The sequence below is a fragment of the Rhinoderma darwinii genome, chromosome 4 (genome assembly GCF_050947455.1).
Source record: "Rhinoderma darwinii isolate aRhiDar2 chromosome 4, aRhiDar2.hap1, whole genome shotgun sequence".
Lineage (NCBI taxonomy): Eukaryota > Metazoa > Chordata > Amphibia > Anura > Rhinodermatidae > Rhinoderma > Rhinoderma darwinii.
In genome coordinates this window covers 70526961-70551439 of record NC_134690.1, presented here as the reverse complement: position 1 = coordinate 70551439, position 24479 = coordinate 70526961, and the positions used below count along the sequence as shown (strand labels likewise).

The 24479-nt window shown below is 38.6% G+C and overlaps 1 protein-coding gene across 1 annotated transcript; it reads right to left on the bottom strand.

Annotated features, from left to right (window-relative positions):
* Positions 1-1475: 1475 nt before the first annotated feature.
* CLDN18 (claudin 18) lies at positions 1476-10214 on the bottom strand. Its single transcript, XM_075863914.1, has 5 exons — positions 9995-10214; positions 5681-5845; positions 3512-3650; positions 2627-2737; positions 1476-1691 (listed from the first exon to the last, which is right to left on the bottom strand). Exons 1-5 carry the CDS (start codon positions 10212-10214, stop codon positions 1544-1546), a joined length of 783 nt encoding a protein of 260 aa, XP_075720029.1. The 3' UTR covers positions 1476-1543.
* Positions 10215-24479: the final 14265 nt, after the last annotated feature.

Genomic DNA, 24479 nt, shown 5'->3' with positions numbered 1-24479 from the left:
CATATTCTCAAGAACCTAGAAAAATTATTTTAATAGCACCACATTGCTTCTCCAATATATAATATGTCTCAAAGGAAGTGTGAAATGTTTAAGCTCCTTTCTTTTTCTACAAAGCTCCAAATCCCCCAACATTACCTTCATACGGTCATAAGCGCTAAATAATAAAATGTTGGCTTCCTGCAGTGACCACTAGTGGGAGCTTAGGAGCCTCCTAAAGACGGATTTATGATTGAGTTCAGTGGGAACTGTAGGAATCCATATGCACTGAGCGCACCCTAGTGGAATTTGCTTTTAACTCTGTGGCAGTATGGAAGGAAGGAGAGAATTAAAAACTATGGCACCTCTTGAAATATTTTATGAAATTAATCAGTACAGAATATTGGACCTAATTAGATTAGCAAAAAAAAAAAAAGAACAAATGGTTTTCAAAGGTGGACATTTACCTGCATCGTGTAGAAATTGTTCCCTTCCCTTTTCCCATCCCTTGGTCGCACTTAATGGACATGTGACTTTTTTCAACCGTACTAACTATGTAACTATGTAACTTTAAACTTCAAGCTGTAGCCAATGACATGACGTGACATGTTGGTGATGAGTAATAAATGGGCAGCACTCATGACACAATCCTCATCCAAAATGTTACTTTTAAGCTTGCTAACGAGGCAAAGATAGCTACCATCTTTCTAAATCTGTTATATCTGGGACAACCCAAACGATGATGTCTTGTCTTGCCACTTTGGCAAATCCAGTTGGCAATGTGTGCGGATTGGTCCATGGAGCATCTGTTTTTAGTTAAGAATGGAGAGCCACTCTGTACAAGGAGCCTGTTTTAGCAGACTCAAGATGTCCTTGTTTTATAAGAATGGCCTTTCATCTGAATGGCTGCCATGTGATACAGTTTTTCTACTGCAGCAGCTGCTGCAGGGGAAATGCCTGGCTGGTTGCAGCTTTCCCCTGCAAAATTAGCTGTCTGCCGGGAGTTCGGCGAACCGGTATCCAGGACGATCAGATGATCATCCCGGTAGCCACATTTTGTCGGGTTTGTCTCAACTAAAAATATCAATACTAAAAGAAAAATACACAGAGATATACTTAATCCTAGCAGAACAATCCAATGGAAATACATCTACCGCTACATAGCTCACAGTAATGCTATACTATCACAGGTGGTCAGTGCAATGGGGTTATCTAGAGGCAGAAGTGTTAAGAAGTTAAGTCTTTTGTCCATTTTAATATGTGTTCTGTACTGACATTGATCTTGTATTGACTATTACAAGAAACAGTTGTGATGGTCTAAACTAGGAAAAAATCATTATTAATGTACAGCTAAGAAAAAAATATATAAAAATACCAAAATTGAACTAAAATTGGGGTAATATATATGATGTGAGATTCAAGATTGTGATCTATGCAAATAAAGAAGTCCTTGACCATTTTTACAATAATTGCTTGGATTTGCTGGGTGATGTTGCCAGGTACAGAACTCTTTGATTTGCATCTAACACATTATGTCACTAAAGATAAATGGGGGTAATTCGGAAAGTTAGACATAGTCATATTTTGAAGGTAAGCTCTTGCCATCTTCGCTGCGTCGAGACTCATTGTAAATTGATTTCTTGCTCTTGTCTTCGTATGCTGATGTCTTGTAGCCAGGACTTTTGGCAGATACATGATAGGAAACAGCTTTGTAACTATAGAGAAGACAAATAAAGGATGAGCACTATTATATAAAGAATATAGTAAATATAGTATATAGTAAAATAAAGAGCACATATAATAACGTGATATCTATTGGTGCAGCTATATTTATTGTTGTAATATTACACATTTGGCTTGACCCAACTGGTGATCATGTAAATAGATGTGAGATAATGGATTCATCTGAATATACCTCGTTGGTTGGGTACCAGTCAATTAGCACACTGAGAATCATAATTTTATGGTTGTAGCTCTTGGTCAATTACATAAAGCCCCTCAACTAAGAAGAAGATCACTGGGTTAGGCCTCATGCACACGACCGTAAAAACACCCGTTATTGCGGGTCGTAATTACGACCCGCAATAACGGGCCCATAGACTTCTGTTAGTCACGGGTACCTTCCCGTTTTCTCACGGGAAGGTGCCCGTGCCGTTAAAAAAATAGAACATGTTATATTTTTTAATTTTACGGGCCGTGCTGCTATTCTTTATAATGGGAGCACGGCTCGCAAAAGCGACCGGCTGCCCGTGGCCGGCCGTGCCCAGCCGTGCTTGTAATTACGAGTCGTAATTACGAGCACGGTCGTGTGCATGAGGCCTTAGTCATAAGTAAATATGTCCATTACCTTCTAGTGTATTTAGTAATCTTGCTCTTGCAATACATCTATCTTTTGGATATAATATATTGTTCTCTAAAAATAGCATTTGTCCTCTTTCAGATGGGTGTATTGCACCTTTATTTAACTGTCCATATTCCAGATATAAGACCTGGACCACCCGCGGTTCTACTAATTTGAACTTACAGCCCCACAGTTAAGCAAGAGTACAATAAATGTGTTTAAACAAGTCCTTATTGGTAATTTGTTTTAAGGAAAGTTACTTAAAATAATGAACTGATTAAGAAAAATTCAATTGACAAGTTGACTTACTTAGTTTCCTCAGGCATTAAACCTCGGCATGCTATACACATCATAACTCCTCCAATTAATGTTATGCCACCAGCAACCCATCCAACAAACAGAGCAGACCCAAATGTGTATCTAAAATACAAGAATATAATATCTATTGTTAGAATCAGATGAGTTATTATGTCCAGTTATATAGAGCATTGCACAACGAGAACTAGTGAAAAAAACGACTAAAAGTAAAAATCATTTTGGACCTTTTCAAAACTACATATTTCACATTGTATTAAGATTAATTAAGTTAATTAAGTAACTGATGGCAAGAGTGGGAGGTGCATGACACAGGAATTAAAGGAGAGAATCACTGTGTCATGCACCACCCCTTCAGCCCCGCACTAGGCCTAACAGATTGGCGCAGATTTACTAAGCTGTATAAGATAAGCATAAACTTAGACAGCATAAACTTAGACCAGGCCTAAAGATGTACCAAATTTATCACAAAGGTGCCCGTTGTATGATAAATTTGTCACATTTTGCTAGACATGTTAAACACTTTTCTCTTCTTTATGCCAACTTTTTGTTGGCTTAGTTTTCATTTTGCTCACTTTGGCTCATTTTGGTGCAACTTGGCACTTTATAAGCTATGCCCCTTTCCCGCTAAGGCACGTCCCTTTATAGACAGTTTTTAAAGTGCCTAATGAGGCGCAAACATCTTTTCTTAAATAAATATATAATAAAATGCGCCAACATTTTTAGAGTTTTTGACACATTCTAGACGCAGGCACAGTAATAAATCTGCCCCATTGTATTACTTTTTCCTGGATTGTTCATTTAAGCTCCTGGAACATTTACTTGTGTCCTAAGTATCTCATTGATGTAAAGTAAGTGGTAATTAAATATCACAATTACCTTGTTTGAAGAGTCTGGAGACCCCCCATACCTCCCATGCCACTGATGGCTCCACCTGTATACATGCTACTGGTGGTCATCCAGAAGTTGGTCACCAGCATATTAGCGAAGACAGACACCCCAATTATGGAGCAAAGACCTTCAAAAGACCAAATAAGATGACATTAATTAATAATTATAATTAACAACAAAGTTTTTGATACCACTAAATATAGTAGTAAAAATGTTTTTTTAAATAAATGGGTGAATACAAATGGAAGCTTGATAGAAAGATGCCAGCATATTTTTGGGGGGTTTTAACAGCACTACATGTTGACTATAATATTAACTATTTGATGTAATTATATAAGCATTTGCTTTTCATTCTATATTTTCAACACTTCTCTATTATTTGATGTTAAGGACTTAAGCTTTTGATGTATGGTAGATCCACATGCCTTTCTATACCTGTATTTACATTGTAGATATGTGCGTATTGATCCATGACATGGTCTCATGAAATATTATTCAGCAAACATGTATGAGTGTCCATCACATTATCATTATTTAACACCTCATGTTATTTACAGTAGTTTTACATCTATAGAACTAAGTTATACCTGGTGCTTAGGACATGGAATGTTGAAACGGAATAAAAATAGTTAATTTATTTTATTGAAAGAATATTTTCTACTTTCCTTTACATAGTTTTGCCACATTATGAGATTTATGAATGCTTGTCGCAGACAAAATGTAAACTAAATTATTAGAAATAATAAATTAATCATATAAGTAAAGTAGAAAGAACATATTAGGTCAATGGAAGAAGTGTCATGACTGGTTGCCCAGTCAGTCATGTTTTTTTTCATTTGATGTTTTTAGAGCAAAGATCTTATATCCTGATGTTGAAAATGTTAAGGTATCATGCAAACTGCTGTTTGCTACTTAGAGCAATAACGTTCCTAAGTGTGAACTAGATGCACCAGAAAATAATGGGGGAGATCTACTAGGCAAAATGTGCTAGAATTCTATCAAAAAATTTACCAAAGGAAGCATATGGGGTGCAAAAAAATTGTTATGTTTTTGGGACTTTTTAGACCTAGGGATGTTTCTATAGGGAGTAATAAAAGAAACTGGTATATAGTCACATCAGCCATAAAGTGGAATTTGGAAGAGAAATCCAAAATGCCCAGTGAGTTGCGTCGAATATACTATGCAACTTGCCGTCTCCCTAATTCATGTATCTTACAACACTATTGATAAATCTCCCCAAGACTTTTTCTGCTGAACATCAATTTGATTTTATTTTTAATGATAAGATTATTAGGATTAATTGATGATTACTTCTTATACCATTTGGATACAGTTGTTTTGCATTTTGGTTTGTCATTATAAAGGGAAATTCCAACATCGGCTCAATAGTCAGCAATAGTCAGGCCCAGAAGTGACCTTATAACACATTTTACTACAGCCCTAACTTCTTAGTAACTGAGAAAGTCTTTAGAGAGGGTTAGGACTAACTTCCTCTGGCCTCCTTGAAGTGATTGCCTCATCAAAGACAACCATTTTCAGAATGCAACCTTTGTTTTCTGGTCCTACTCCTGGCAGCCACGGGCAACAAGTCCGCCAGAATGGAAGCTGCTCATTCCGAGCCACTCTCCATTACGGCTTTTAGAGGGGGATCCCGAGTGTGGAAACCCCCTCTATGATGTTTCTATGCTGTAATAGGGTATATGAACTGGAATTGTTTTCATGAAAGAAATCGCAACCATCAATTTTCTTGGAACCTGGTGGGGGGTTGACTGGAATACAGCTTGACAGAGCCATCACTATTACAGTAGCAATCAATTAGCTGTAGAAATTCCCTAAGAGGTAAACATTTTTTCAGAGGTTTTCCCAAGGTAAAATGGTTCAGAGTTATTGATCTGAGGGCTATTTGTCCCAGTCATTTTTCATTTCTGATTCCTAAAATAACTCTATCTCTATCTCCATCCTCTGAGAACGGGTCTGGTCTGTTGAATGTGAAAATGAATGGTATTGTGCATTACCCCCATAATCTATTGGGTGTAAGCCTAGATGGCTTTAAGGTGTGAGAGGAAAATCTACATTACTCATATTGGCTATTAGGGAGATACTGTATAAGACTGGAGAGATCTAAACAAAGAAAGAATGGACGAAGGAACAACTCACCTGCAACAATGAACATTACTCCAGATGTCAGGGTGATATTGGCTTTGGCAGCATCTTCCATGCTTCCAATTCTGATACATTTCAGAGCAAAGATGGAAATAAGTAGACCAATTGCCCCAAGTACAATTCCTACAATCATTAAAGCTCTGACTGCCTGGAACATAGCTGTAAAGATAAAAGCATTAAGCTGAATAAAATATTCACTATCTGACTATGAATAATAGCTAGATGTAAACTCATTGTAGAAGTTGGTACAATAGGATGACTATTAGGAACGAGAATCATAGGACACTTCATCACAGCCCAGGCTGCAAAAGACTTAGGGTGATATTACACGGGCCGTGTAAACGAGCGCCGATCAACGAGACAGCTTGTTGATCGGCGCTTATTTGCTCCTTTCACAAGGAGCTATGTATGGGGACGAGCGCTTGTTACTCCGATCGCTCGTCCCCATACATTTTTATCATGTCGGCAGCGTGTCTCCCTGTTTACACAGGAAGATGCGCTGCCGACAAAGATAATAGTTTGGTTATTTAAAACGATGCAATCAGCCGATGACCGAGCACCACCGAAATTGCACCACCATGGCCACATCAGCATCCAGTTCATCTCCACTCATTTTCTGATTTTACTGATTTATGGGGTTTCCCAGTGATCTGAGTTCAATTTTCCACTACTTCCTTTCACTCTTCCCTTTTATCATTCTCAGTCTTAATAAACTGCATCACACCTTGAATGGAGGTGCCCCCCTTGGCATCCACCTTTCTATGCTTGTTACCCTAGTTTGTTACGCCCTTGCCACAAAAAAACATTACATTTATACAAAATAGTTGATGTTTTCATCCATGGGTGGAGATATTCATTATTTTATTGTATTGTACACATAGTCCTAAAATATATTCTAATAGTTTTCACCTTTTTTTTTTTTATTTGTTTGTGTTTGTTGCTTTGGTTGCTAACGATATTCTCTGAAAAAGATTTATTTCTAGCACACAGAATATTTAGCTATTGTTATATTTACCCAGTAATGCAGTTACATGATAGAAAGACATGGACAAGAGAAGTTTAAAAGGATATAAATTATACATCTAACTTGAACTGTTATGTATAAACACTTTAACCCAGTGAACCTAAAAGTAGAGAGGATGTCTTGTTATTTCTCTTGTTTTGCCTTTTCCTCTGCTTCTATTATAGTCTATAAAATATTAATTCCTGCAACAATTATTTTAGAGTTGCATGATTGATGGACAATGGGATGGATATGGTCCCATAGTTGTAGCTAGGCTTTCCTTTACCTGGGACAAATAATAGGTTTGCTGCATTAGCCCTGTATTTAAATACTCTGGTTAAGGCATTGGCTTATTTGCACCCCTCTCCTGGCACCGAACACCTAGGGGACGCAGTTAACCAGCCCCCCTTAGCTACACCCCTATATGATTCTCTAATGGTTTCTCATGTCAAGATGGCTTCTAATAAACCCTTTACAAACATGTCATAGGGAGGGAGGGGGGTTGTATGGAGCAGGCTCATTTGCTCACCTGCTCCATATTCTGTGGGTGGCAGCTGTAGGATACAGCTGACACCCTGCTGTAACTGCTGGCCTACTCTGACAGCCTAGTGCCCTGTCATTGCAACACGGGGGCCTAATGAAGGCCCCAGATCTGCCAGCTTTGTGCTTGTATTAAAGGGCTTTTCCACCTTCTGACATCTGATGACCTATCCACCAGATAGGTCATTAGTATATCATCGGTGCGGGTCCGACACCCAGACCCCACATCGTTATGCTGCTACGTTGGCCTGTGGGCACCGGATGTTATGGCACATTATTCTATGTACGGAGCTGGAAGCAGTTGGCACCGTACATAGCATAGCGGTCATGCTGTAGAACTGCAGGTCTGCTCCTATTCACTTGAATAGGAGCAAAGCTGCAGCTCGGCCGCAATTCCGTGGCCAGCTGATTTGTGCGGGGTCCGGGTGTCGGACCCACACAGATCATGTACTGATGACCTATCCGGTGAATAGGTCATCAGTTGTCAGAAGGTGGAAAACCCCTTTAAGCCCTGCAAGTATAAGGCTGGATTCACACAAGCATGTTCGGTCCGTAAAAGTCGGAACGTATTTCGGCCGCAAGTCCTGGACCGAACACACTGCAGGGAGCTGGACTCCTAGCATCATAGTTTGTATGACGCTAGGAGTCCCTGCCTCTCCGTGGAACTACTGTCCCGTACTGAAAACATGATTACAGTACGGGACAGTTGTCCCGCAGCGAGGCAGGGACTCCTAGCGTCGTACATAACTATGATGCTAGGAGCCCGGCTCCCTGCAGTGTGTTCGGTCCGGGACTTGTGGCCGAAATACGTTCCGTCCTTTACGGACTGAACATGCTCGTGTGAATCCAGTCTCACAGTATGGGGAGACATATATTAAAAAAAAAAAAAACAGTTAAATAACGTCTTTTTATATATAAAAAAAAATATATAAAGATAAAAAAAATATATATAAAGATTAAAAAAAACTCCTTTTCCCGAAAAGTAAGTAAATAGCAAAAACATCATTGGTATCGCCACGTCAGTAAAAGTCCGAACTAGTACAATAAAACATTATTAAACCCCCACGGTGAACGGCGTAAAAAATAAAATAAGAACCAGAATTTATGGGTTTTTTCGGTCACTTCATCTCCCACAAAAAAATGTAATAAAAAGTGATCAAAAAGTCATATGTAAAACAAGATGGTATCAATAAAAACTACAGCTTTCCCCGCAAACAACAAGCTCTCAAAAAGCTCCATCGACAGAAAAATTTGAAAGTTTTGAGTCTTAGAATATGGTGACACAAAACAAATTATTTTTAACAACATTTTTTTAATTGTAAAAGTAGTAAAACATAAAAATAACTATATAAATTTGGTATTGCCGGAATTTTATTTACCTGCAGAATAAAGTTAACGTTATTTTTGCCACAGGGTGAATGCTGTTAAAAAGAAACCCCCCCAAAAAAATTGCTATTTTTGTTCCATTCGACCCCAAAAATAAAAATCTCAAACTTTCCCAGTACATTATATGGTACATTAAATGGTGCAATTAAAAACTACAACTCAAATCGTCCCAAAAAAAAAAACCCTCATACAGCTATGTCATTAAAAAAATAAAAAAGTTATGTGTCTCGGAACGCGAAGAGTGAAAAATGAAAAATGACCTAGTCATTAAAGGGTTAAAGCCTCATAGAGTCTAAAGAATGGTATTTATTTTCAGGCAAGTATTTTTCTCATAAGTGTATACACAGTCTTTTTATGCTACTTCATTACATAAATTTTCAGTATTTTTGTTAGAGAATAATAACTTACCCGTCTATCCTATAATGTATAAAGACTAATGTATATCAATGACTGAACATAAAAGCAACATCAAAGGCAAGTTGGCCGGCATACATTTCCTTTATAATAACTCCTATAATATATTTATACAAAATGGGAATGTTTATTTTCTAAAAGTAGTGGATTATACAAGTAGATTATCCCACTTTCCATTAAAAAAAAAAAACTGTTAAAATATATCAGTATAACATTTGTGCAAGAAGAGACTAGTAATTCCTATCACAATTCCACTATTCAAGGACAGGGTGTGGACTGCATTGATATCGTTCATATGTCTGATAAGGTTCAGCACGCCTGAATCACTGGTGATAAGATGTGTTCTGTTTCGTAGAACAAAAGGGCAAATTCACAACCAGGGCGCTGTTTTGGATCAGTGCTCGGAAGTCAATCAAATAAACACAATTATTTTAAAATAAAGAATAATTCTTCAGATTTTATATTTGTATCCAATATTCGTGAATTACATCTTTGCTTTTCCAAACACTAGAATTCGAATAACAGAGAAAGATGTGAAGTAGTGTTTGCGAACTTCATAATCTCAGTTTAACTATGCCAAGTTTTCTCCACCAGATCTTATAAACAGGAGTATGACTAGTACTGCATATTAATAACATTTTCTATATTAACACATAATTGCTGTCCGTAGATATTAAAAGTGGCAATAACAAAAAATTTATATAAATGGAATCCACACAATGCCTCAAGAAGTGAAGAGGAGACCTGAGCTGTTTAAAAAGCATGTGAAAAACATACTTAGCTGGCCAATATATGTTATCACTTTATTCCAAACTATTCTATTCATAAATTATTATTTTTTAAAATTACACTCAATTTATAAAATATAAAATTTATGTAATTTAGTAGGTTAATGCTAAAAGACAAACCACAATAAAACAAATTATACAATTCTAATAAAAAAGTATATTGAAAAATAAGTGGACCTGGTAACCCAAGGATGGTGAAGTAAGGTCGGCACTCTGTAAATCCAGAGCTTTGTCGTACACAGCTTCTCCATAGTCCCTGGTAATTAAACACTGCAGTCACTGGGTTGTCGTAGAGGTCCTGTGTACTCCACATATCCAGACATGTGGATGCAATGATGCCAGCAAAGCCCAGGGCTGAGACTACGAAGCCCATCGTTTGGCACATTGTGACTGACATGGTTAAGAGCTGTTGGAGGTCCCAGCTGGTTCTGTGTGCTTCTCCTGATCTACTGGAACCCCATTCGGAAGGACAATTATAACCTCCTCTCTCTGCTACCTGCTTTGTTTGCTCATTATGTTTTCATAAGATATCACGGTTTCGCCCTCATTGTTGGTAGTGTGTGGTCGAGTTTCACATGACACAACGCAATACTAAGATATCGGCACTGAGTAGGGTAAATGATGACAACAACGCCACAAGGTTATAGCGTCATGATATAAATTATTGTTATGGTTTCTATTTTGACCAAAATTATGCAGCCCTTTTTTTACGTTCAGATATTTACTAAATTCGATGGCAATACCTATTATTCTATCAGCGTTTTAAAAATGAAACAGATAAAGAACATTTCCTCCTGAAATAAAACAATGGTCCAGAAATGTAATTCCCAGTTGTCCTCTTATTCTATTATTCCATTTCTGAGCTACACTGGTCTCCTTCCATCAATTATTTTTGTGTTTCAAGCAGCCCCAACAGGCCATGTTTTGAGGCCTCGGTACATATACCACAGATTACTTAGTCTCCGTTCAAATCTTGTTTAGGCTTTATGTTTGACGTACAAATTGGAAGTGTGCCGCTGATGGTATGCCCCTAATGTATGCTACCTTATGCCTATACAGTTGCATACGTCTACCATTGACTGCTATTTTTAAAAAAACATATACTGGCCAAACATATACTAAAAGGACACGCTATTGGCATGTGCTCCCAAATGTGGAATGAACATAGCTTTAAAGGGTTATTCCCATCTTATAAAAGGATGGCATATCCCTAGGATATTTCATTACTTTATGACCAGTAGTGTCCACCTCTTGGGACCCCAATGATCCTGAAAATGAAACGTCCGCAAGTACTGATTTAGTGCTGCCTTTTCTTCTAAGTTCTTTCCTGCACAGCGGCACGTTCTGCTACTGCAGCCTGCCGCAATAACTTGAATGGGACTATGATGCAGTTCCCTGCATAGTGGGTGGCCTGAATACACCATTAAGTAAGTAATAAGTACACAGGTGATCTCTCTATTGAAATCCTTACCAGTTGGGTACACTTCATGACTGGAGTGGAGAAACACTGCTCTACATAGGTAACAGATGTCTGATGAGAACCACTATTGGCAGCCATTACAGTGCCCAAAGTAGTTTGTTTCACCCAGCTACATTGTTACAGAAACATACATAAGAAGACCAACCAGTGACTTATATTTCCTTCAAGGCTTATGGAAAGCTAGGAGGCACCTCTATGGACACCTGTCATGACCGTCTCGCAGCCTTTTTACCCTGAGTAGAAGACCAAGATAACTCAGAAGCAGATAAATACAATATTAGGACTTGTAAAAATACAACTCGGAAACATAATTTTTCAAAATGTTTCTCATTAAAAACATTTTCCATTTGATTAACCCAGGACAAAAAATTTGGATTTTTATGATAACGAAAATAAATCTCATCTTTAGAAACCAAAAAACTCCTTTACTGTACTATAAACATGGGGCAAAATTAATGGTTAGACATTTTAGGAAGTAAAGTATATAGTATGTGCTACCGTAGTAGAGCAAATGTACATTCATAAGCCAATGGACTCCTTAATATAATATAATATAGTATAGAGATTAAACAATAGGTGAATGTAAAAATGTTTAAAGCCTGAGGCACTGTTCATAGCACGCCAATACTTTGGAGGTACATGTCGGAAGAATTCCGCGACGTATACCTCTGCCGTAAGGCTCTGACATATGCCACTGTATAGCCACATAGTAGTATATTTTACCAACTGGTGACAATGTAAAGCATACCATACCGCACGGCTTTCCTGTCACTCTTTTGGCCTCCATCTGGTAAATTTGGGCCTATGGCTATGTTCAGCGCTGTAGCTTTCCATGATGTTAACAGAGCCTCTCTCTCCCCATTAATATAATCTGAAAGCTTACATCTCAAATGCCCTGGGTTGCTCTAGTTTGCACAAAATCTTTCAAAACTGTATAGCTACCCCTGTGCCTACCAAGCTGCACAGAGGGACAGAGGTTGTCACGAGAAATTTTATTTCTCAGGTTCTGCATGGTAGTAGATATTTTTTTGACTCCTTTACCTTTTCCATGTAAATCTCCAATGTTAAGACACCATGGTAAAGCTTGTCAGATTTAAAGGGACTGCATGAGTTTACAAAAAAGGGTGTGCTTATTTATTTTTTTATTTTTAGAAACAGTGCCACTGTTGTCAGTAGGCTATGTCTAATATTGCAGCTCAGCTTTACTCTATGAAATAAGGCTGCAAAATCATATATATTTTACTAAATGTGGATCTGTCAGCTTAATATTCTGCCTTGTATAAGGGCAGCATATTACAGCTACAGGCCTGTACTACTAGTAACCAAAATGGCACAAAAAAGAATGTTGTGCCATTTGGCTACTCGTAGTGCTGGAACATGTACCAGTCCGATAGTTATTTAATCAGGGGTATTCATACGGAGAGCTCTTTCCCCACCTCTCCCTTCCTCCCCCGCCCCTCAGGGCAGGGGATAGAAGGGCTGCTGTATTTGCACGTGTACACAGCAGCCTGTCAATCACTGTCCTTATGGGCGGGAGAGGTAGGCGGACTGTTCTCCTTATGAATACCCCGGACTCATAAGATTTGTGACTAATGTATTGTTTCTGTGCTCCTAGTAGCCAAATGGTACAACATTTTTTTGTGCCATTTTGGCTACTGGTAGTTTGAACCTGTAATATTAAAGAGGCTCTGTCACCAGATTTTGCAACCCCTATCTGCTATTGCAGCAGATAGGCGCTGCAATGCAGATTACAGTAACGTTTTTATTTTTAAAAAAACGAGCATTTTTGGCCAAGTTATGACCATTTTTGTAGTTATGCAAATGCGGCTTGCAAAAGTCCAAGTGGGCGTGTTTAAAAGTAAAAGTCCAAGTGGGCGTGTATTATGTGTGACATCGGGGCGTTTTTAATACTTTTACTAGCTGGGTGTTCTGATGAGAAGTATCATCCACTTCTCTTCAGAACGCCCAGCTTCTGGCAGTGCAGACAGCGTGTTCTCGAGAGATCACGCTGTGTCGTCACTCACAGGTCCTGCATCGTGTCAGACGAGCGAGGACACATCGGCACCAGAGGCTACAGTTGATTCTGCAGCAGCATCAGCGTTTGCAGGTAAGTAGCTACATCGACTTACCTGCTAACGCCGATGCTGCTGCAGAATCAACTGAAGCCTCTGGTGCCGATGTGTCCTCGCTCGTCTGACACGATGCAGGAACTGTGAGTGACGTCACAGCGTGATCTGGCAGAAGCTGGGCGTTCTGAAGAGAAGTGGATGATACTTCTCGTCAGAGCGCCCAGCTAGTAAAAGTATTAAAAACGCAACGATGTACGCACATAATACACGCCCACTTGGACTTTTACTTTTAAACACACCCACTTGGACTTTTGCCAGCCTCATTTGCATAACTACAAAAATGGTCATAACTTGGCCAAAAATGCTCATTTTTTAAAAATAAAAACGTTACTGTAATCTACATTGCTGCGCCTATCACATGCAATAGCAGATAGGGGTTGCAAAATCTGGTGACAGAGCCTCTTTAAGCTAACTGATCCGCCTTAAAGGGGAGTGGGAGTTAACTGTACTCAAACCTAAACGTTACATTTTTGAGTAGAGTTTTTAGCAAATTTATATAGTCTATTTATGTTTTACTACTTTTAAAAACATTTTTTTTTTTTTGTTGCCACATTTTGAGAGCTATGACTTTATTTTTTTTACATTTGACGAAGCTTCATTAGGGCTTATTTAATTGCGAGTAGAGTTGTAGTTATTATTCGTACCATTCTGACGTTCATTGGACTTATTTCTTATTATTCCTTTTTTTGGAAGTGGGATGAAAAACACATTTTATAATAAAACGTTATAGAAAAACTTTGGCATATACTTGGTGTTTCATTTTCAGCTGTGAGAGCAAAAGTAAATTTGCATGACTATACTATATTTGTATAAGATAGGACACTTAAAAGGCCAATGTATTATGTGGAGATTTTAATTATTTTTTTCTATTGTCACCTTTATTTATTTTTTGTATTTATTTTTTTACTGTCACCTATATTTTTTTTTTTTTTTTTTTATTCTTAATTTTTTTTTAGATGGGTAGCTAGGGAATTGTTCATCAAATTTTCTCTTTTACATAGATTGCTACTACAGAGATATTGATGGAGTATGGTGCAAAAGAAGAAGTTCTGCTTTAAAGCGTCAGGAAATTTCCATAACGGGGACATGAAATACAACAACCAGTACTGATATGTTCAGTTAGGCTCTGTGCACATTACAACCTGGTACCACCTTTTTATTCTGCTCAGTAAGGAAATTAAACATTTACATTGCACAATCTGCCCCAGCTATGTACAAATTCCATTTAAAATTAACCCTTAGGCTAGGGCTCCTAGGTGACTTTTGGTCATTGAGTTTTAGTATCATTGAGACATTACATTTTGCAACCTTAATGTTTGCTTATGAAGGAAAAAATTTGCGAGCAACTTGCAATGGACACAAAATCTGACCGTATCTTTTCCCCATATCAAAACATTGAGGTTGCATGTGGGACGTGGTAATGCTTAATGCTAATTTTATTGCAACTGGAGTCCTAACTGTTTTATATACACATAAATAGGATATCTTCTAACCTATGTATTTCAAATGGATTAAAGAGGATCTGTCAGTTCTCCAGATGTATCTGTTTTAGTAAAAACTTGTATTCCCTATAAAATTACAATTCTTGATCATCATAAGTTTAAGTTGTGCCATTCGTCAGTTATTCCTACTGGAAATGGATAAATTAATTGGCAACTGGTAATTTCCATTCCCCTTGTCATGAGTCTTGTCCCTACACAGTCTGACAATGTCAAGACGGCTGGGAAAAGTCATTTTGTGTAAGGACACACCCCATTGTTAATGGATATGATAACACTCAATTGTCAATCTAGTCATAAATGTTTAGGAGGAATAACAGAGGAATGACACAATCCAAGGCTATGATATTCAGTTTGCAAGTTGTAGGTTTACTTAATTTTAACATGAGTCAATCAATGCAGTGTCAGTGTTTTGGTGTTGACTAGATAAACCCCTTTATTCCCTCGATAAAATAAACTATAGGAGTAAACTATAAGAATATTAAAAATCACCACTGAGTTTTGAGATGGATATTACAATGCCCCTCATAGTGTACCAATGAAATTGTGCACTTCATACAGTGCCAGACCGAGTGTGCACCCATGTACTTCCAGCTACAGTATGCCATTTCATACAGTATCAGTCATGGTGTGCCCTCTGCCAGCGCCCAGTTGCTGCTACAGTGTGCATAGACTACAGTGGCACACACAGTGTTCCCCCATATTGGGTGCAGAGGTAGCAGTGGCCCCTCAAATCCTTGTAACTTATGGTGCCTAAAGGCCCCTCTGCCATACAAGAAGACATCAGTATTAATGGCATGTGGTAGGTGGGGGACCCCGTTACAGATTTTGCATTGTGGCTCATGAGCTTCAAGTTATTCCTTTGCCAACAGTTACCCCATTGCCAGCCAAAAATCTCCCCATTGTGTAACCCACAATGACTTGATACAGCCACAACGCTTCCCCCATAATTCTTTCCACTGTCATCCACAATGCCTCCATCACTGCCAAGCAGGGAATTGTGGCTAGAAATCCACAACTACACACACACACACACACACACACACACACACGTAACTTCCTCTTCTTGTACTAGAGGTTGGACCAGAAGAAGGAACTGCTGCCCGGAGCAATCTGTATCAGATCACATCTGCTGTAAGGGATATGAGCAATGCCTATGTAGCACATCATGTAAGATATATGTCTACCTAGATTCATAATTACATACTGTAGGTAAAAGGCTCTGTTCACATTTATAATGGAACCATGACATATCCTGCTGGATCCCATTCACTTTAATGTGATCTGTTGGATTTCTTTAGTTTCTATGGCAGGAACAAAGCTTCAGACGGTGCTATTCCTGTCATATAATAAACCTGAAAGCCTAACAGAAACCCAGATGGAGCCATTAATGCTAGATTGTATAGAGCTTCAGGGTAATATGAGTAAGTAATGATACATCAATTCATGCACATTAACTACTGGTAGGGCACTTGAGTATAACTAAACAAACAATCCTCCCCAGGTGCATATTATGACTCCTCTTAGTCACTCCCCTTTTTCTAGACACTTTTCAAAACCATGGAGACAGGTGCAAAAAGTGTCTAGAACATGTAATAAATTTGGTGCCAGTCTTATACACCACTTTTTTGGGGGAAAATTTCTGCAAGAATTCTGCCGTAGATGCTTGAAAAATCTCCCGAAGTATGTTCTTTTCTCTAATAGAAGTTGTAGCCGAATCGTTATTCCCAATTCTAATCCTATTATCAATTAATTTATAAAATGGAATATGTGTATTAAAAATACTAAAAGTCAAGGAGGTGAAATTATTATTTAAAATGTTGAGAGATATGTAAGAATTCCAATATTGCCATAATAGTAAGTAAAGCCATTGAACCATAAGTTACCCACCGTACGCTCATTTTCATGAAAAAGATAATTTTCCATGAGGGTGAAACTTTGAATTATATATTTGACTTTATTAATATGAGGTTACCACACTAACTCAATGTATATTGGGTACTTTTAAAGAATATCACGCAGTGAGGCCATTTCCAGAACTCTTTATAGAAGTAATAGAAATTTGGAGCCCATCATCTAATTTTAAGGCAGTATTAACTATACAACAATGCACAAGAATATTTGGGCCTAATATTTAATGGTTTCTTAATGGATTTTTGCCATATTCATATTGATTCACATAAACTTGGCAACAACCAAAAAATCATTCGTAATTATTGGACAGTATTACACAATCTCCCTTGTGCAAATAAGGGACAATCTTAGCAGATTTTGGAATACATCTTGCGGTAATAAACTTAATAGTACTACACTTCCTACAGCGCAAGTCTTCTTCATCTACTGGACTGGTAGCTAAGGCTTCGTTCACATCTGCGTCAGGACTCCGTTCAGGCGTTCCGTCTGAGCTTTCCGTCAGGGGAGCCCATGAACGCAGCCCTGACTGAAACAAACAGAAACCATAGGTTTCCATTTGCATCACCATTGATTTCAATGGTGACGGATCCAGTGCATATGGTTTCCGTTTGTCTCCGTTGTGCAAGAGTTCCGTCGTTTTGACGGAAGCAATATTGTATTCAAGTAACCTATGGTTTCCGTTTGTTTCAGTCAGGGCTCTGTTCATGGGTTCCCCTGATGGAAAGCTCAGATGAAACGCCTGAACGGAGCCCTAACGATTGTGAACTAAGCCTAAGAGGTGACAAGCCAATATCCACTGTGAAAATTCTTCCATGTGGGCAGCACAGTGGCTCAATGGTTATCTTTATTGCCTTTCAGCGCTGAGGTCCTGGGGTTCAATCTACATGGTTTGTATATTCTCCCTATGTTTGTGTGGGTTTCTTTTCTGGTTCTCTGGTTTCCTCTCACACCAAAAGCATACACAATGTCCAATAAATTGCCCATAACGCTGCTCAGGGATTTTAATTTCAATAACGGTATAAATCCATTTTAGGAAAAACTAATCTCAGAATAACCCATGCAACCAACTTAAATATTTATTTGGTTTCTCTGAAATCCACAATACTAAAATAACATCTACTTTCATTTTGTAATAGAGACAAATATGTCTATTTTTAATGAAAATAAAGGTTACTACATTTTACAAAATATATAGAAAATGTTGATCAATGGTAGAGCATCACGGTTAAAAGGTAAAGGGGTCGTCTAATTTCGCAAAAATCAGTGTTATTTACTTTGTTAGGAAATTTAGAGTTAATACAGGGGGCCTCTGTTCAGGAGCCTCATCTCCTTGTCAAAGTAAAAAATGGTTGGAAAAAGGGTCTTTCTCACTTTGGAGGACCTGTCCTGTCCGGCATTACACAGACATCCCATTGATTTGAATAAACACTGTGTAATGCTTAGTTTCCCCTGTAGTGGCGCTGCAGGAAATTAAAGACTTACTGACAGGTTTCCCCACAGATTACAGCTGATCGCTGAGGTTCCCAGCAGGTGAACACTTTGTGATCAGTTTATTGTTATGGGACATTTCAAACAAGTAGGGATTGTCCAAATCAGAGAACCTTTTTAATGGCCACTGCATGTACTTTACTAAAGAATCTTCCAGTGGACCCAGGTTTTAACTCAATAATGGGCCTGAAAGATACAGCTGAAGACAAACCGATTTAAAGCAAATTTGGAGCCAATCACTTGCTGTTAGTGATAATACTTATGAGTTGATTCACAAATAACTTATTAGATTTTAATTATTATATGATAACATATATTAAATTGTGTGCGTGTGTGCGTGCGCGCGCGCGTGTGTGTGTGTGTGTAAAGATAGCAGCAGAATTAAGGATGTAATTAATATTTCATTATTAATAATCATCATATAGAATATTGTATGGCATAACCGTCAAAACTTAACTCCAGGCTTAAATTATGGTGGTTCTACCAGCATTGGCTGATAATCCAACACTTGACTCAATGTGGATATTTAAAAAGTAGATTGTTGTTATTGAGTAATAAGTTCCTACCAGAATATTTCTCATTAATAAATCTTGACTCAATATTATAAACAAGCTAGGTGAGGTTCACAATAAAAATTGCAAGCTTTCAAGTATTTTAGTTTAGCAAAATTAGTCATTTTAAACTTGAAATTTCTGAAAGATTAAATTGTTTATTTTGAAAATCCAAGTTTGTTGTTACATTTCCAGACTGTTATTTATGAACATTATTGTAGTTACATCTTTTCTATACTTAGGCGGGATTCACACGACCGGGTCGGGTCCAAGCCCGAGTGCCGGCCGGTAAAATCGGCCATTCTGCCCGGCCGGTTTGCATAAAGTTATGCATCCGTGCCGGGCCGGGCAGATCCGGACAGTGACATCAGCGGCAACTCCTGAAGGGGAATCCCCATGTGTTCGGGGATTCCGCTTCAGGAGTTTCCCCTGATGTCACTGCCCAGATATGGACAGAGACATCAAGCGCTCTGTCCAGGAGCGGAATCCCCGAACACACGGGGATTCCGCTCCTTCAAGGAGCTAAAGTGCGGCTAGCACATAGCAGAGCGGGGAGATACCTCCCCGCTCTGCTATAGTGGCGTCGCTACAGTAGTAGCAGCCGCAGCTGCTGCTTCTGCTACTAGCGGCGCCATCAAAGGTGTTGCCGGGCCAGGGCGCTTTTAAAACAAGCAGGAGAAGGGAGCCAGCGCAGCGCTCCCTTCCACCTGCTGTACACCCCGGCCCTGCCACACCGTGTACAGCGATGCCATTCGTCAGAATGGCATCAACTCCTCCTCCTCACATGCACTCTGTGCTGTGAGGAGGAGATAGAGCGCAAGAGCCGGAAAACCCGGCCGTCACTCGGGACACATCCCGGTGATGGCCGGGTATTACCCGGCCCCATAGACTTCTATGGGAGCCGGGCGGCCGGGTACCCGGGCGAAAATAGAGCATGTCCTGTTTTTTGACGGGCGGTTTTCCCGGCCGTCAAAAAATCGGTCGTGTGAATAGCCCCATTAGGGGTCTATTATTCCTAATGCAGCCGGGTGCCGGCCGATTTATGAACGGCCGGCACCCGGCCGGGAAACCCTGCCGTGTGAATGAGGCCTAAATGGAAAGTTGTTAGCCATAATAACATTGCACCGCAGTTAAGACAAACTAGGTTGCTAAATTCCATGGCATTCTAATTGGTTAATGGTCTACCATGGGTTAATATACTGAAATAGTAATTGCATTAATTTGTTTTGAATTCCCATTAAAAAGTAATGAAAAAAAGGTTTTATTTTTTTGTAGCCAATTCAGTTGGTACCATTTGCAGATACGTAGCATTAAGCCTAGATTTGCACAGTTTTCATGCAGTATTTGATGCAGAAGAAGAGAGGAGAGAAAAAGTATTTATTTTATACATTTCCTTCTTTTTGTATCTACGCCCTGACTTTGGCTTAAAAAAACTGCATCAAAGTCTGCACCAAAAACTACATGTGTGACTGCAGCCTGAAAACATGTTTTTTTCAGGAATATAGGCCATTAATGCATATTCCTAGAGAAAACCTCATAAGGCCAGGATCACACACACAGTTTTTGGCTTTGTTTTTGGAGCCAAAGCCAGAAGGAAGGAAAGGTATAAAGTTATACAGATCCATCTCCTTTTTGTCCAATTGAGTCAAAAACATAATCGAAACTGTGTGTGTGATCCTGCCCTTTACCTTGTAAACGAAAAAAAAAATGGTCTCATTAATTAAAATTATAATGTAATATATATTATCAGTACCAGTCATGATGGTTTCATATTTAGTCTGTTGTTAATAATAAAATAAAGTACCACTTTTACACCCTATATTTTTTATATCATACATTTCATAAAAACAAGGCAAAATGTATAAGATTATTTACAAATTATTTAAATTATGCATATTTTTTATACAAATTGCAACTAGAGTAACATTGGTACACCAAATATATGCACCATGACATGTTTCTGCTGATGTATTTAGTTTTAAAAAATGGTGCTCCTATCAAGAACACGGCTACTTGGTTGTGTCCTTTGTATTGTATTTTCTGTTTGTTAGGGTATGTTCACACGGCAGCGTCCGTAACGGCTGAAATTACGGGTCTGTTTTCAGGAGAAAACAGCTCCGTAATTTCAGCCGTAACGGCATGTTGAGGCGCTTTTTCGCTGCGTCCATTACGGACGTAATTGGAGCTGCTTTTCCATCGAGTCAATGGAAAACGGCTCCAATTACGTCTCAAGAAGTGACAGGCACTTCTTTGACGCGGGCGTCTTTTTTACGCGCCGCCTTTTGACAGCGGTGTGTAAAAAAAATGACCGTGTGCACAGAACATCGTAAGACCCATGCTAATGAATGGGCAGATGTTTGCCAACGCTAACGAGACGCATTTTCGTACGTAATTCGGGGGTTAAAACGCCGGAATTACGTCCGTAAATAGGCCATGTGAACATACCCTAACTGTTTCTGACCACTGTTGGGTCGGTTTAACACAGTTCTCTGTGTTATGTGTATTGTATTCTGCTTAAATATGAATAAAAATCAAAATAAAAAAACAAAAAAAACATTGGTACACCAGGCATCTTTAAGAATCGATACAGACATTTTTTAAAATATTCAATTATTTATATAACATATGAGAACAATTTCACTTCAAAAAGAGATTTAACTTTTTTTTTTCTTTAAGAAAAGTGGGAAAACCCCCCAGAAAGGGGACAATTATAAGGGGATGTACACACATGGAGATTTATTGCAGAGTTTTCTATGACTTTAAATTCGTCCCAAACATCTGAATGGGGTTCTCTCTGCAGCATGTGCATGGATTTCTGTAAACCCCATTCAGATGCACGGGAAAGTCGTAGAAATTTCTGCAATAAATCTGCCGCTTATGAACATACAATATGTTCCAGAAGCTTTACTGTCTTTTCTACCTAGAAGTAAAAACTGCAAGTAAATGCTATACATCTGTCAGACCCCCAAATGGTTCATTCAACTATATCATCAATGAAATCAGATATCACAATTATCAAATATAATGTAAAAACAAAATTCTCACCAGGTAATCCAAGGATAGTGAAATATGAGCGGCATTCAGTATACCCGGAGCTATCTCTAATGCAACTTTGCCATAAACCCTGGAAATTGAATGTTTCAGTCACTGGGTTATTATAGAGGTCTTGAGTGCTCCACTGATTCATAACCGTTGCCGCTGTTAGGCCAGCCACACCAATAGCTGCAAGAAAGAACCCCAAGCACTGGCAGAGTGCTAAAGCCATGATGCCACTCTACGTGTCTATGTGCCCACAAGTTTAGATTCTAAAGACAGGTTATTGCAATTAGTGCCAGCGCTGTAGATATGCTATATTTTTTACACTTGCAGTGTTATATACGTCATATATTCAGCAGTCCAGCTGCATGTTTTGAGTAACCGCCCCAAGCCTAATCTAATGTGGGTAGATAAGTGTGACTTTCAGTACCAGGCAGCTTTTGTTGTATCAGACTTTCTGTGTTTACCCAGAAAAATAAAAAATTCTCCACCCAAATTATATTCATGAGTAACAGTCACATAAGAGTAAGCAGAGTTTTGTTTAAATTTTTTGAAGCCCAGGTCTGCGGAAAATAGATTATGAATTTTCTATCCTTATAAACTGTACATGAACAAAAGAAATGATGTTATAGCAGAATAACATTGCAACAATGGAACATTGCATAAGACCATATGATTTACTTTTTCTTTGAGACGACCACCCTTCTTCTTCTTCTATAGAGGAGGTCAAAGAATAGGGCCAATTTACATAGGATATAAGAGAATTGAAAACCTATCACAGACAAATTTGGTCTGGATCAGGGAGGGTCTTATCAAAGAGGTGCTTGTATGTAGACGTTTCACAGTATATACTGTACATATAATAGTATATTCCACAGCCCTGATCAGAAAATGCATTCCCTTATAGAATTTCCTATCTCCTAAGGAATTTATCCGGGATTAGAATAAAGGGTCAGATTTTACTTCTAGAAACAGCACCACTCCTCTCCATTCCATGAGCTGTGTTTGGTATTTTATCTCATCCCTATTCAAGGAATGGGACTGAACTGCAATACTACACATAGCCTATGAACCGGAGAGGGGCGCTGTTTTGTCTCATGGCAAGTGCCCCATGATGGTGTAGAATCAGGAGTAGCAGCAAGAAGTCTATCCAGCTGTTATCGATGCTTGATGGAAAAGGGAGAACTCTGGAAAAGGCTCTTTAATCCCAACACAGTTACCACTCTCAGTTACTCTCACTAATTTATGTGGGTACCACATGCAGCACTAGGAGATTGAGTGCTTTTTACAGTTGATTTTTTATTTTTATTAATGGTAATATGCTTTCTGTCGGGGGTCCCATTATTTTTTTTAGGACAAGAATAGTGTAGTCTGCAATGCCATTCTTGCTGTCAAAATTAACTGAACCCACTAAGCAAATGCGATCAGCAGTAACGCTAATTTGAACAGAACATTATATATGGAAAATTATGTCTCATATATTTTTTATGGTAATGAATATTTTTACATAAAAAGGGTAATACATTTTGGAATAGTTGGGTTGTTCTTTGTCCCTTGTTCTTTATTATAATCATATATGCACATTTTAATGGTCATTCTATTGTTAAAGGGTTTTTTCCATGAGGCACATTAATCATCTATCCACAGTATATTGTAGGTGACAAATGCCTGATAACTGGGGGACCCCCACCGATCACTAGAACAGGGCTCCCGAGCCCCCGTTCCTCCTCACTACACGATTGCAGTGAGAGGGATTTTTAATGGAGTGGAGGCAGGGGCGGATTAAGGATACCATGGGCCCCGGGCACTTTTTCAGGTCTGCCCCCCCCCCCCCCCGAACTCCGAAGACGCTGTACCGTATATATTTTCAGATTTCTGTTTAGGCGGCCACAGATCTGGCCCGGTTTTAATTTAGCTGTAAAAGCAGAATGAGCCATATAGAAGAAAGAAAGCAGAATACTTTGAGACACTGAAGTGGTCAGGAGCTTTATAACTTTTTTATTTTTACGTCAATGGAGTGGTGTGTGAATAATTATTTTTTTGCGGGAGGAGTTATAATTTTTATTGGCACCATGTAAAAATACCATATAATGGGTGAATTGGAAAAAACTGAGATTCCTCCATGGTTTTTTGGGTTTAGTTTTTACTGTATATATTTACCTTCTCTTAAGGTAAAAAGTAGATTTAACATATACTCTTACCTTAAGAGAAGGTAAATATATACAGACCCAGAACCAAGCTCAGTACATATATACAACACCAGAACCAAGCTCAGTACATATATACAGCACTTGAACCAAGCTCAGTACATAAATACAACACCAGAACAAAGCTCAGTACATATATATAATTCCAGAACCAAGCTCAGCATATATATATATATATATATATATATATATATATATATACACACAGCACCATAACCCAGCTCGCTACATATATACAGCACCAGAACAAATACAGTTCAGTACAGAGCTCATTTGCAAATTCAGTTTAACCCCTGTTGTATAAATTTGTACGACATAAAACGACAACTCCCAGTATAGCCTGAACAATTGTTAGGAT

Bases quoted from the DNA above. Each gene is read 5' to 3' on its own strand.
- CLDN18 (XM_075863914.1), bottom strand. From the start codon at position 10,214: ATGTCAGTCACAATGTGCCAAACGATGGGCTTCGTAGTCTCAGCCCTG. The intron at 5,846-9,994 runs GTCCACTTATTT...TTATCTTTACAG, and splicing joins CACCATCCTTGGGTTACCAG to CTATGTTCCAGGCAGTCAGA. The intron at 3,651-5,680 runs GTGAGTTGTTCC...GGTCTTTTGAAG, and splicing joins AGTAATGTTCATTGTTGCAG to GTCTTTGCTCCATAATTGGG.